The 13,371-nt window shown below is 38.8% G+C and overlaps 1 protein-coding gene across 2 annotated transcripts in view; it reads left to right on the top strand.

Moving 5' to 3' along the window:
* The window catches only part of LOC128659863 (oocyte zinc finger protein XlCOF6-like), a 153,374-nt gene extending 144,349 nt beyond the window's left edge, over positions 1–9,025 (top strand). For both annotated transcript variants that reach the window (XM_053713437.1, XM_053713438.1), the window contains exon 5: positions 7,768–9,025. In XM_053713437.1, the coding sequence (XP_053569412.1) occupies positions 7,768–8,768 (1,001 nt within the window). In that variant the 3' untranslated portion in view covers positions 8,769–9,025. The remainder of the gene's footprint in view (positions 1–7,767) is intronic.
* The last annotated feature ends 4,346 nt before the right edge of the window (positions 9,026–13,371 follow it).

The following is a 13,371-nucleotide window of genomic DNA, read 5'->3' as shown; positions in this document are numbered from 1 at the left end:
GATATTGTCCTTTCTACAAGAAGGTTTAGAAAAGGGTTTATCGGCTAGCTCATTAAAGGGACAGATCTCAGCTCTGTCCATCTTGTTACATAAGCGTCTGTCAGAAAATCCAGACGTCCAGGCATTTTGTCAGGCTTTAGCTAGGATCAAGCCTGTGTTTAAAACTGTTGCTCCGCCATGGAGTTTAAACTTAGTTCTTAACGTTTTACAGGGTGTTCCGTTTGAACCCCTTCATTCCATTGATATAAAATTGTTATCTTGGAAAGTTCTATTTTTAATGGCTATTTCCTCGGCTCGAAGAGTCTCTGAATTATCAGCCTTACATTGTGATTCTCCTTATCTGATCTTTCACTCAGACAAGGTAGTTCTGCGTACTAAACCTGGGTTCTTACCTAAGGTAGTCACTAACAGGAATATCAATCAAGAGATTGTTGTTCCATCCTTGTGTCCAAATCCTTCTTCAAAGAAGGAACGTCTTCTACACAATCTGGATGTAGTTCGTGCCCTCAAGTTCTACTTGCAGGCAACTAAGGATTTTCGACAAACGTCTTCCCTGTTTGTCGTGTACTCTGGTCAGAGGAGAGGTCATCAGGCTTCGGCTACCTCTCTCTCCTTCTGGCTTCGTAGCATAATTCGTTTAGCCTATGAGACTGCTGGACAGCAGCCTCCTGAAAGAATTACAGCTCATTCTACTAGAGCTGTGGCTTCCACTTGGGCCTTTAAGAATGAGGCCTCTGTTGAACAGATTTGCAAGGCTGCAACTTGGTCTTCGCTTCATACTTTTTCCAAATTTTACAAATTTGACACTTTTGCTTCTTCGGAGGCGATTTTTGGGAGAAAGGTTCTTCAGGCAGTGGTTCCTTCTGTATAATGAGCCTGCCTATCCCTCCCGTCATCCGTGTACTTTTGCTTTGGTATTGGTATCCCAGAAGTAATGATGACCCGTGGACTGATCACACATAACAGAAGAAAACATAATTTATGCTTACCTGATAAATTCCTTTCTTCTGTTGTGTGATCAGTCCACGGCCCGCCCTGTTTTTTAAGGCAGGTAAATATTTTTTAAATTATAATCCAGTCACCACTACACCCTTGGCTTCTCCTTTCTCGTTGGTCTTTGGTCGAATGACTGGAGGTGACGTAGAGGGGAGGAGCTATATAGCAACTCTGCTGGGTGAATCCTCTTGCACTTCCTGTAGGGGAGCAGATAATATCCCAGAAGTAATGATGACCCGTGGACTGATCACACAACAGAAGAAAGGAATTTATCAGGTAAGCATAAATTATGTTTTTTTCAAAGAAATTTGGATCAATTCCGTTCACAATCTCTGGTTTCAGAACATTGTTTCAGAAGGGTACAGAATTGGCTTCAAGTTAAGGCCTCCTGCAAAGAGATTTTTTTCTTTCCCGTGTCCCAGTAAACCCAGCAAAGGCTCAAGCATTTCTGAAATGTGTTTCAGATCTAGAGTTGGCTGGAGTAATTATGCCAGTTCCAGTTCTGGAACAGGGGCTGGGGTTTTATTCAATCTCTTCATTGTACCAAAGAAGGTCAAATCCTTCAGACCAGTTCCGGATCTATCAATATTGAATCGTTATGTAAGGATACCAACATTCAAGATGGTAACTGTAAGGACTATCCTGCCTTTTGTTCAGCAAGGGCATTATATGTCTGCAATAGATTTACAGGATGCATATCTGCATATTCCGATTCATCCAGATCACTTTTTCTGAGATTCTCTTTTCTAGACAAGCATTACCAGTTTGTGGCTCTACCGTTTGGCCTAGCATCAGCTCCAAGAATTTTTACAAAGGTTCTCGGTGAGCTTCTGTCTGTAATCAGAGAACAGGGTATTGGTATTTCCTTATTTGGACGATATCTTGGTACTTGCTCAGTCTTCACATTTAGCAGAATCTCATACGAATCGACTTGTGTTGTTTCTTCAAGATCATGGTTGGAGGATCAATTTACCAAAAAGTTCATTGATTTCTCAGACAAGGGTAACCTCTTTAGGTTTCCAGATAGATTCAGTGTCCATGACTCTGTCTTTGTCGGACAAGAGACGTTTAACATTGATATCAGCTTGTCAAAACCTTCAGTCACAATCATTCCCTTTGGTAGCCTTATGCATGGAAATTTTAGGTCTTTTGACTGCTGCATCGGACGCGATCTCCTTTGCTCATTTTCACATGCGACCTCTTCAGCTCTGTATGCTGAACCAATGGTGCAGGGATTACACAAAGATATCTCAATTAATATCTTTAAAACCGATTGTACGACACTCTCTGACGTGGTGGACAGATCACCATTGTTTAGTTCAGGGGGCTTCTTTTGTTCTTCCGACCTGGACTGTAATTTCAACAGATGCAAGTCTTACAGGTTGGGGAGCTGTGTGGGGGTCTCTGACAGCACAAGGGGTTTGGGAATCTCAGGAGGTGAGATTACCGATCAATATTTTGGAACTCCGTGCAATTTTCAGACCTCTTCAGTCTTGGCCTCTTCTGAAGAGAGAGTCGTTCATTTGTTTTCAGACAGACAATGTCACAACTGTGGCATACATCAATCATCAAGGAGGGACTCACAGTCCTCTGGCTATGAAAGAAGTATCTCGAATTCTGGTTTGGGCGGAATCCAGCTCCTGTCTAATCTCTGCGGTTCATTTCCCAGGTATAGACAATTGGGAAGTGGATTATCTCAGTCGCCAAACGTTACATCCGGGCGAATGGTCTCTTCTCCCAGAGGTATTTCTTCAGATTGTTCAAATGTGGGAACTTCCAGAAATAGATCTAATGGCTTCTCATCTAAATAAGAAACTTCCCAGGTATCTGTTCAGATCCCGGGATCCTCAGGCGGAGGCAGTGAATGCATTATCTCTTCCTTGGAAGTATCATCCTGCCTATATCTTTCCGCCTCTAGTTCTTCTTCCAAGAGTAATCTCCAAGATTCTGAAGGAATGCTCGTTTGTTCTGCTGGTAGCTCCAGCATGGCCTCACAGGTTTTGGTATACGGATCTTGTTCGGATGGCCTCTTGCCAACCGTGGACTCTTCCGTTAAGACCAGACCTTCTGTCGCAAGGTCCTTTTTTTCCATCAGGATCTCAAATCCTTAAATTTAAAGGTATGGAGATTGAACGCTTGATTCTTGGTCAAAGAGGTTTTTCTGACTCTGTGATTAATACTATGTTACAGGCTCGTAAATCTGTATCTAGAGAGATATATTATAGAGTCTGGAAGACTTATATTTCTTGGTGTCTTCTCATTATTTTTCCTGGCATTCTTTTAGAATTCCGAGAATTTTACAGTTTCTTCAGGATGGTTTAGATAAAGGTTTGTTCGCAAATTCCTTGACAAGACAAATCTCTGCTCTTTCTGTTCTTTTTCACAGAAAGATTGCTAATCTTCCTGATTTTCATTGTTTTGTACAAGACTTGGTTCGTATAAAACCTGTCATTAAGTCAATTTCTCCTCCTTGGAGTTTGAATTTGGTTCTGGGGGCTCTTCTAGCTCCTCCTTTTGAACCCATGCATTCATTGGACATTAAACTTCTTTCTTGGAAAGTTTTGTTTCTTTTGGCCATCTCTTCTGCCAGAAGAGTCTCTGAATTATCTGCTCTTTTTTGTGAGTCTCCTTTTCTGATTTTTCATCAGGATAAGGCGGTGTTGCGAACTTCTTTTGAATTTTTACCTAAGGTTGTGAATTCTAACAACATTAGTAGAGAAATTGTGGTTCCTTCATTATGTCCTAATCCTAAGAATTCTAAGGAGAAATCATTGCATTCTTTGGATGTTGTTAGAGCTTTGAAATATTATGTTGAAGCTACTAAGTCTTTCCGAAAGACTTCTAGTCTATTTGTCATCTTTTCCGGTTCTAGAAAAGGCCAGAAAGCTTCTGCCATTTCTTTGGCATCTTGGTTGAAATCTTTAATTCATCATGCCTATGTCGAGTCGGGTAAAACTCCGCCTCAAAGGATTACAGCTCATTCTCCTAGGTCAGTTTCTACTTCCTGGGCGTTTAGGAATGAAGCTTCGGTTGATCAGATTTGCAAAGCAGCAACTTGGTCCTCTTTGCATACTTTTACTAAATTCTACCATTTTGATGTGTTTTCTTCTTCTGAAGCAGTTTTTGGTAGAAAAGTACTTCAGGCAGCGGTTTCAGTTTGAATCTTCTGCTTATGTTTTCATTAAACTTTATTTTGGGTGTGGATTATTTTCAGCAGGAATTGGCTGTCTTTATTTTATCCCTCCCTCTCTAGTGACTCTTGCGTGGAAAGATCCACATCTTGGGTAGTCATTATCCCATACGTCACTAGCTCATGGACTCTTGCTAATTACATGAAAGAAAACATAATTTATGTAAGAACTTACCTGATAAATTAATTTCTTTCATATTAGCAAGAGTCCATGAGGCCCACCCTTTTTTGTGGTGGTTATGATTTTTTTGTATAAAGCACAATTATTCGAATTCCTTATTTTATATGCTTTCGCACTTTTTTCTTGTCACCCCACTTCTTGGCTATTCGTTAAACTGATTTGTGGGTGTGGTGAGGGGTGTATTTATAGGCATTTTGAGGTTTGGGAAACTTTGCCCCTCCTGGTAGGAATGTATATCCCATACGTCACTAGCTCATGGACTCTTGCTAATATGAAAGAAATGAATTTATCAGGTAAGTTCTTACATAAATTATGTTTTTAACTTGTTCTAGGGACAAAATATATGATATGTTGTACATTGTAAGTCATATTAATAAAGCTGTGATATAAATCAATTCTGCCTAAAACACACTCAAAGCCATAAAACTACACTTATTTTTCAATATTTAAAGGGCCAAAAGCAGAAATTTGGGGAGCAGCTGTTTTTGTTAAAGACAAATTATAGGAGTTGTGCCATGTCAGGGGAAGTTCCAGTCCTTAAAGGACCGCTGCATACTGTAAAGTGGGGGAACTGGCAGAATATAAGCAGTAGGTCAGATGGAACTAGCTGTAATACAATGAAAACACTAGACTAGATGGAACTGTCTATAAAAAAAAAAAAAACTAAACTAACACTAAACTACAAATAAAGCATTTAAAAGAACCTTGTGTAGGACATTGCTCTAAAGTGTTTTAGCACTTTTTCTTTAAAAAAATCACTACTCAAAAACGTGCCCTGAAAAGGGCATTTGGCTATGCATTGCCCTTTAAAGAGTAAACCATAATAAAAACCCTAATAAAAAAAAACACCCAAAAAAATAAATTAACCCCTTAATGACCAAGGATGTGCCAGGCATGTCCGCAGGGGTTTTCAGGCGCTGGAAGCGATCATGATCACTTTCAGGGTATTGCATTGATGCCACGATATTCAGGCATCCTGCAATACCCTTTTTTTTAGCAAGCCATAGCAGGGAGGCGGGTGGGCAGCCCATTTCTGGTAGAGTTCTGGATCCGGGGTTGAAGATGTCTTGGTGCGTGCGTGAGGGGCAGGAGCATGCACTTGGTTGGTTTCTGACAGTACTTAAGATAGCAGTGACAATAGAGACGGGGGAGGGAAAAGAGCTGTTTGAGAGGGATCAGGGGGTGGGATGTGTCAGGAGGGAGGCTGATCTCTACATTAAAGCTAAAATCAACCCTACAAGCTCCCTACAAGCTACATAATTAACTCCTTCACTGCAGGGCATAATACAAGTGTGGTGCGAGGCAGCATTTAGCTGCCTTCTAATTACCAAAAAGTAATGCCAAAGCCATACAAATCTGCTATTTCTGAACAAAAGGGATCCCAGAGGAGCATTTACAACCATTTGTGCCATAATTGCATAAGCTGTTTGTAAATATTTTCAGTGAGAAACCTAAAGTTTGTGAAAAAGTAAACAATTTTTTTTTATTTGATCACATTTGGCGGTAAAATGGTGGCTTAAACTATACCAAAATGGGCCTAGATCAATACTTTAGGTGATCTACTAATATATATTTATATATATATATATATATATATATATATATATATATACAAAACACGGGTGGGGTCAGCACTCTCAGACCGGACCGGGTACACATCCTATGACCCTGTAACATGCACAGCCCTGGGTGCAAAACAGCACTATCAGGAAGCTGCACTGTCACCAGAGTCACAGGCAGTTAACCTTAGACAGGCCTGGGTGCAAGGCCCAAACAGGGAAGTTGACAAAAAAATAATACATTAATATAGCACACAGAGAAAGTTCAGCACTCACTCACAAGCTCTCAACTAAGATTAAAAGCAGCAATGGAAGAGTTAGTTACCGCATCTGGCCAAACAGGAAAGCCCAGGTACCTTGTCAAGGTCTCTTCCAAAAACCTGGGTCCCTAAACAGCCACACAATGCAGGCTCACATTTAAACAACTGTGAAAAAAATGGAGGGTGCCCAGGCTTATGTAATCTCCCCAAACATATACAAAACACGGGTGGGGTCAGCACTCTCAGGCCGGACCGGGTACACATCCGATGACCCTGTAACATGCACAGCCCTGGGTGCAAAACAGCACTCTCAGGAAGCTGCACTGTCACCAGAGTCACAGGCAGTTAACCCCAGACAGGCCTGAGTGCAAGGCCCAAACAGGGAAAATTACAAAAAACATAATACATTAATATAACACACAGAGAATTTTTTCACAGTTGTTTGATTGTGAGCCTGATTTGTGTGGCTGTTTAGGAACCCAGATTTTTGGAAGAGACCTTGACGAGGTACCTGGGCTTTTCCCATTTGGCCAGATGCTGTAACTAACTCTTCCATTGCTGCTTTTTATCTTAGTTGAGAACTTGTGAGTGAGTGTTGGACTTTCTCTGTGTGATATATATATAGTTATTCAGGGATCCCTGACAGATTTCAGTGTTACAATGTAACTATTGCTTATTTAAAAAAAAAAATGGTTTGGAAATAGCAAAGTGCTACTTGTACTTATTGCCTTATAACTTGAAAAAAAAGTAAAGCACTTGTAAACATTGGGTATTTCTAAACTCGGGACAAAATTTAGAAACTATTTAGCATGGGTGTTTTTTGGTGGTTGTAAATGTCACTACTGTTTGTTTTTTGCTTTTCTCTCTGGGCCAGTGAGTGGCTCCCCTGAGTGGCTTGCACACCCTCCTTTATTTTCAAATAAAGTCAGTTGCAAAAAAAATTAAAAATAAATGTTTTTGGGTTACTTTGCAGTGGCGTGTGTGGCAGTTTAGGGGTTAATAGTGTAGGAGGTTGTTTGTGATGGAGGTTTTGGTGGTTTAGGAGTTATTAGTGTAGTTTTGTGCAACTGTTTCCTCTGGACAAACTCTTTATGCAGCCTTTTAAGGTCACATAAAGGTTGATCTGTAAATGCGATTGCATCCACTTTCAACTTGTTATACGAATGGACATTACCGCTCAACGCTGCCCATAGAAGATATGGGAAGCGTAAATTACCCTGTTTTTGCACTATTAAAATTGTTGCAATTTAAACAGCACGACACTTGTAATTAGGATTTGAACGTAAAGAACATTGCAGTCATGTTTACGCACCTCACGCTAACAATTGTGCTCCACTCATTATCTAGCACAAATTGTTTTCCTCAATAATCAGTGGTTTAGTTTTTTATGATTTAGAAATGTTTACATTCTTTATCGTCTTTTCTTCATTTGTGATTTATAGGTAAATACATTTTAAAATAAACACAAAACGGAAGACATTTTGTTGAGTATAAATGAATAATATGATTTTTTATTAAGATGTTTTATATTATAAAAAATAAACATTCTTATTTTTCTTTATTCCATTTCTTTTTATGTAGACAAACATGTCAATAGTTCATATCCATCCTTCACTACGGGAAGCATCAGAATGATACAGCAAACTCCAAAAAATGTAGACACTAATGACCATTCACAAGCATTGGGGCTATCACAGCAGCTATTTAAAGGAGATGGTGAATTGGCAGGAACTGGACAGCAATCATTATGTACAGAGAGTAATGTATTCATCAAACAAGAGGACAACATTTATGCCTTATCTAGTGAAATGATTATCCCAGGGGATAAACCACACACATTTAATGAGTTTACAAAACATTTTAAAGAAGGTAAAAGTCTACAGTCTAACAAAATGATTCACACAAAGGAGAAACCTTTCAAATGTACAACATGTGAGAAAAGATTTAGATGGATGTCTCATCTCATAGAACACCATAAACTTCACACAGGTGAGAGGCCATACACATGTACAGAGTGTGAGAAAAGCTTTAGATGTAAGTCTCATCTCCTAGAACACCACAAAATTCACACAGGAGAGAAGCCACACACATGTACTGAGTGTGGCAAATGTTTTATAAGAATAACAGGCCTTATAGCTCATGAAAGGACCCACACAGGGGAGAAACCATATAGTTGTTCAGAGTGTGGAGTACAGTTTACCCAAAGGTCCCATCTCTTAGTACACGAAAGAGTTCACACAGGAGAAAAACCTTTCATATGTACAGAATGTGGGAAAATGTTTTCAAACCAGTCAACTTTGCTAGCACACCAACGTATTCATACAGGGGAAAAACCTTTTACATGTGCAGAGTGTGGGAAATGTTTCCCACAGAAGACTGGTCTAAGAACACATGAAATGATTCACACAGGGGAGAAACCATTCACATGTACAGAGTGTGGAAAATGTTTTAAACAAAAAAGTAAACTAAAAACTCATGAAAGGATTCATACAGGAGAAAAGCCTTTCACATGTGCAGAGTGTGGAAAATGTTTTACACGAATGGATCAAATGAAAGCTCATGAAAGGATTCACAATGGATGAAACCTTTAACATGTTTAGAAAAGGGATAAAGGTTTCCTTGCAAGTCAGGTATCAGAACACACCAAATATGTACTTACAAAATAAACTTTATATACACAGTGCTAAACCATTTTCAAAATTGCCCTAAAGATGACAAATTCTCTAAATTATAAATAGAAGCATCAAAAAAGGTGTATCCTGAAGCTCTGTGACTCTGGAATGCCAGGGTGAATAATGTGTGTGACAGTTCAATAAAGTGTTAATTTTGTGTTCAGGAACCTGAGTGTTGCCTCAATTCTATTCAACTCCCTAAATTTAGATTGCAGTAAAAGGGGGATACAAGGAGCTATTGGTCCAGGACAAGGGAAATGTTCTGATGGAGGTACCCAGTCGGGGTACCAGGCGATCCGTCACAAGAGATAATTAATAAAAAATTATATTCTAGGTAATCTATATCTTGGTAAATTTGTCACAATGTTATCTTCATTAAACAAGGATTTACAACAACAACATAGCACTAATCTAGATCTGATTAAAGGGACAATAAACATCTTGAGATTGTAATATAAACAGCCTCATTATTCTTAGGAAAACAACTTTTCCAAATACTTTTATTTTTTTATAGTATTGTTATTTCAGCTATGTGCTGGGTTATCTGTGTTCACAAATGTACAGTGACTAATAATGAAATGAACACATAGAAATAAGTTCACTCACTCACTATTTAATGTCTAATAGTATTGATATATCAGCTGTGTGTCACAAACGTACAGTGATTAATAATGCAATAAACACATAGAGATAACATCACTGACTCACTATTTAATGTCTAATAGTATTGTTATATCATCTGTGTGCCGGGATATTATCTGTGTGTCACAGACGTACAGTGACTAATAATGCAATAAACACATAGAAATAACTTCACTGACTCACTATTTAATGTCTAATAGTATTGTTAAATCAGCTGTGTGCCGCGATATTATCTGTGTGTCACAAACGTACAGTGACTAATAATGCAATAAACACATAGAAATAACTTCACTGACTCACTATTTAATGTCTAATAGTATTGTTATATCAGCTGTGTGCCACGATATTATCTGTGTGTCACAAACGTACAGTGACTAATAATGCAATAAACACATAGAAATAACTTCACTGACTCACTATTTAATGTCTAATAGTATTGTTATATCAGCTGTGTGCCGCTATATTATCTGTGTGTCACAGACGTACAGTGACTAATAATGCAATAAACACATAGAAATAACTTCACTGACTCACTATTTAATGTCTAATGGTATTGTTATATCAGCTGTGTGCTGGGATATTATCTGTGTGTCAGACGTACAGTGACTTATAATGCAATAAACACATAGAAATAACTTCACTGACTCCCTATTTAATGTCTAATGGTATTGTTATATCAGCTGTCTGCTGGGATATTATCTGTGTGTTACAGACGTACAGTGACTAATAATGCAATAAACACATAGAAATAACGTCACTGACTCACTATTTAATGTCTAATAGTATTGTTATATCAGCTGTGTGCCGGGATATTATCTGTGTCACAAACATACAGTGACTAATAATGCAATAAACACATAGAAATAACTTCACTCACTCACTATTCAATGTTGAAGCCATTTAAAGATTATCCACCTTAGTAAGTGACCTGTTTGCTTGCGGTTTGTCTGGGGGTCACTCTTTAGCCTTGGGTTGAATGATCAATCTGTATGCGGAAAGAGTGTCCCACTCGCTTGTGCTACTAGTCACTTCAGGGCATGGCGAATTTCCTGTGTTGCTTAAGGTATCCTCCATCAGCTGCACGCCCAACACTTCAGTCGTACAATGGGTCCCCACTGTCATAGTGATTCCTCTATTCATTACATATAAACTGTAATAAACAAACAACAGGGAACAGTCGTATGGATTAAGGCGGTTTTATTAGAAAGATGCAGCATTATCGTGACTTCATCAGAGACGTCTGACAAAGCGCTTGATGAGCGAAATGCGTTAGAAGGGTCCTGATAATGCTGCTTTCTTTCTAATAAAGTAGTCGTAATCCATAGGGTTGTTCTCTGCCATTTGCTTTATTTATTACATTATCTTCATTATTTATTTTCCTGTAATTTAAGTCTGAAAACTGTATTTTTAAGCCCTAAACATTTAAAGTGCACATAGCAGCATCATATTTTTCTCCCTAATTGTCATCAGCAGAAAAGATAAGTTTATGAACTGCAAACTGGATAGAGTCTGGTCATTAAACAACAAATGCAGCAAACAAGGTGTTATGTAACATTCGGGCTCCAATGATATGTTTAGCTATTTGAAGACTAAAAAAAATTTTAATTTCAGAAAAATAATACAAAACACTTTAGAATCGCAATTGCAAAATGAGTTCTGTAAATGTGTATTTGATTAATATTAGCATTTCTGTTGTGTTTTGTTAAAGAGACACTAAAGTGTGAGATAAATTGTGAGGAAAACTGCAATATGTCAAAATATATACAGTGTATATATATATATATATATATATATATATATAGAATTGTCACACTTGTGTATATATAAACAAGAGAAGTAAGACATATACTCTCTGAATTCTTGAATAACCAATTCTGTCTGGAAGAAAATACTAGCCTATACACGCATACAAAATTGTGATTTTACAGAAATTACTTGTGTATATAATGCTCATATAGTTTATATACATCAGTACTGTATGAATGTACCAACAAATAGGGTTAACTTATACTTAACACACTATGCCATATATAAATTGGCTTATATGTGTAACAAGTGTACTAATAATGGTTAGTAAACCAATATGATGAACCTAAAATAGTTGACAAATTTTGTTTAAAATAAATTAAATGTTTATTTCATGTATTTGATGTACCAATGTATATAGATTCTGAAATTACTAATACATACCTATGGGAAATAAATTATTCTCTGATTAATATATAAATATGTTTTTATACATTCAAATATTATTTAGGAATGTGCACAAATAACTGAATATAGCTATTTCAGATAGTCAACAAGACTCATATATATGTATGTGTATATATATATATATATATAATAATTAATTACAACAGACATGCTTACGTGGATATATATGTGTATGATATGAATATAACTAAAGTATAGCAATATATAAAATCAAATGATACCATTAAAATATCATGATAGACAGCTATAACTATTGCCAATATTAATTTTAATTTCTCAATTACCAGTTATAAGTATAGCTCCCACATACATCCCTGGAGATATATCATAAATAGGGAATTGTAGGGGGGCGGAGTTAACCGCCATACAGAGTGGACGTGTATGAGTGGAGCTCTGATACTAGACTGCACTTATTACTATAAAACGTGTTAAATCTCTAGTATATACTTACAGCAAAACTCAGCTGACAACACACTGGACTGTGCTTGGGCTCTGCCCTGAAGTTTTGGAGTGCATCGAGTGTGCCCTGAGACGGAGGTGCCGGAACGGGTGTGAGAGAGCTGCTGGGCACTTTTGCAAAAAGTGACAGATACACAAGCAGAGGACCGGAGCGCCTTGACAGGGGGAAAGAGGCTAAGGAGTGGTGCCCCTGGTAGAAGAGGACATTGACGGGTCAGAGGGGACGGATAAAAGCCTGAGATCCCATAGAACCTTGAAGAGGACTGCGAGGAGCGCTTTTGGGCGCGAACGGCGGCCATCTTTAAGCTCACTAGAGCGACACCATACTTCACTGCTGCAGGCCCACACTGGACATTGACGGAGGAGATCTACTTACCCCGGGCGTGTCTGAGAGAGGCTGAGTCTCCTTATCCTGTAAACCCGGTCAAGCGATCAAGTGAGTAACTTATGGTCTGAGCACAGACACATGCACATACGCTCACTGCTAGTAAAGAGTGCACCCCGGGCCTATAACTAACGCACAGTCAAAGACACTGTATATTACACCTCCGGAGGGTCGGGGCTCCACTCCGGAGGCTATATATAACCTGAGGCAGTCAGTGAGAAGAGTGGGAGCAGACGGGGAAGCTGCTTTTCATACACAGCCCACATAAAAAGCAGGTGCAGCACGCACAGTATACCTGCCACAGGGCACTGAGACAAGCCACCAGGGTACGTTAGCCGAGACCCCTGGGATCACCAGACACACTAATAACCCACATAGACCTAAAGATCCCCTTACAAACGATACTGCAGGGTGTCACATCACTACAGAGTTAAGCTGCCTAGGCTGTCAGTGTATAACTCCCTTTGAACCTCACAAAACTAAGTAACTGCTTTCGCTGTGCTGGAAAGAGCACAGTTAGATGCTGGGAGAAACTTATCTTTACTACTTGGTGCAAAATCCTGCAAGCTTTAACAGCCCTCACCACCCCCAGCTGCATACACCTTTAAGCCCAGAGTATTATAGCAGGCTGCAACACATACTCATTGCAATAAGCATATCAAGAACAGGAGAAGGGGGCAGTTAAAGAAAGAACTGCGGATCCATAGAGGCACTTGCAACATCACTGTCACCTCCTAGTGCTACCTAGACTTATCTAAGTTTTCTTGCTCACCAGTGGATCTTTGTTACCTCACTCCACATAGGGCACTATAG

This window comes from Bombina bombina, chromosome 5 (genome assembly GCF_027579735.1).
Source record: "Bombina bombina isolate aBomBom1 chromosome 5, aBomBom1.pri, whole genome shotgun sequence".
Lineage (NCBI taxonomy): Eukaryota > Metazoa > Chordata > Amphibia > Anura > Bombinatoridae > Bombina > Bombina bombina.
Note: the sequence above shows the minus strand (reverse complement) of the source record. Positions and strands in the feature narration are given on the sequence as shown.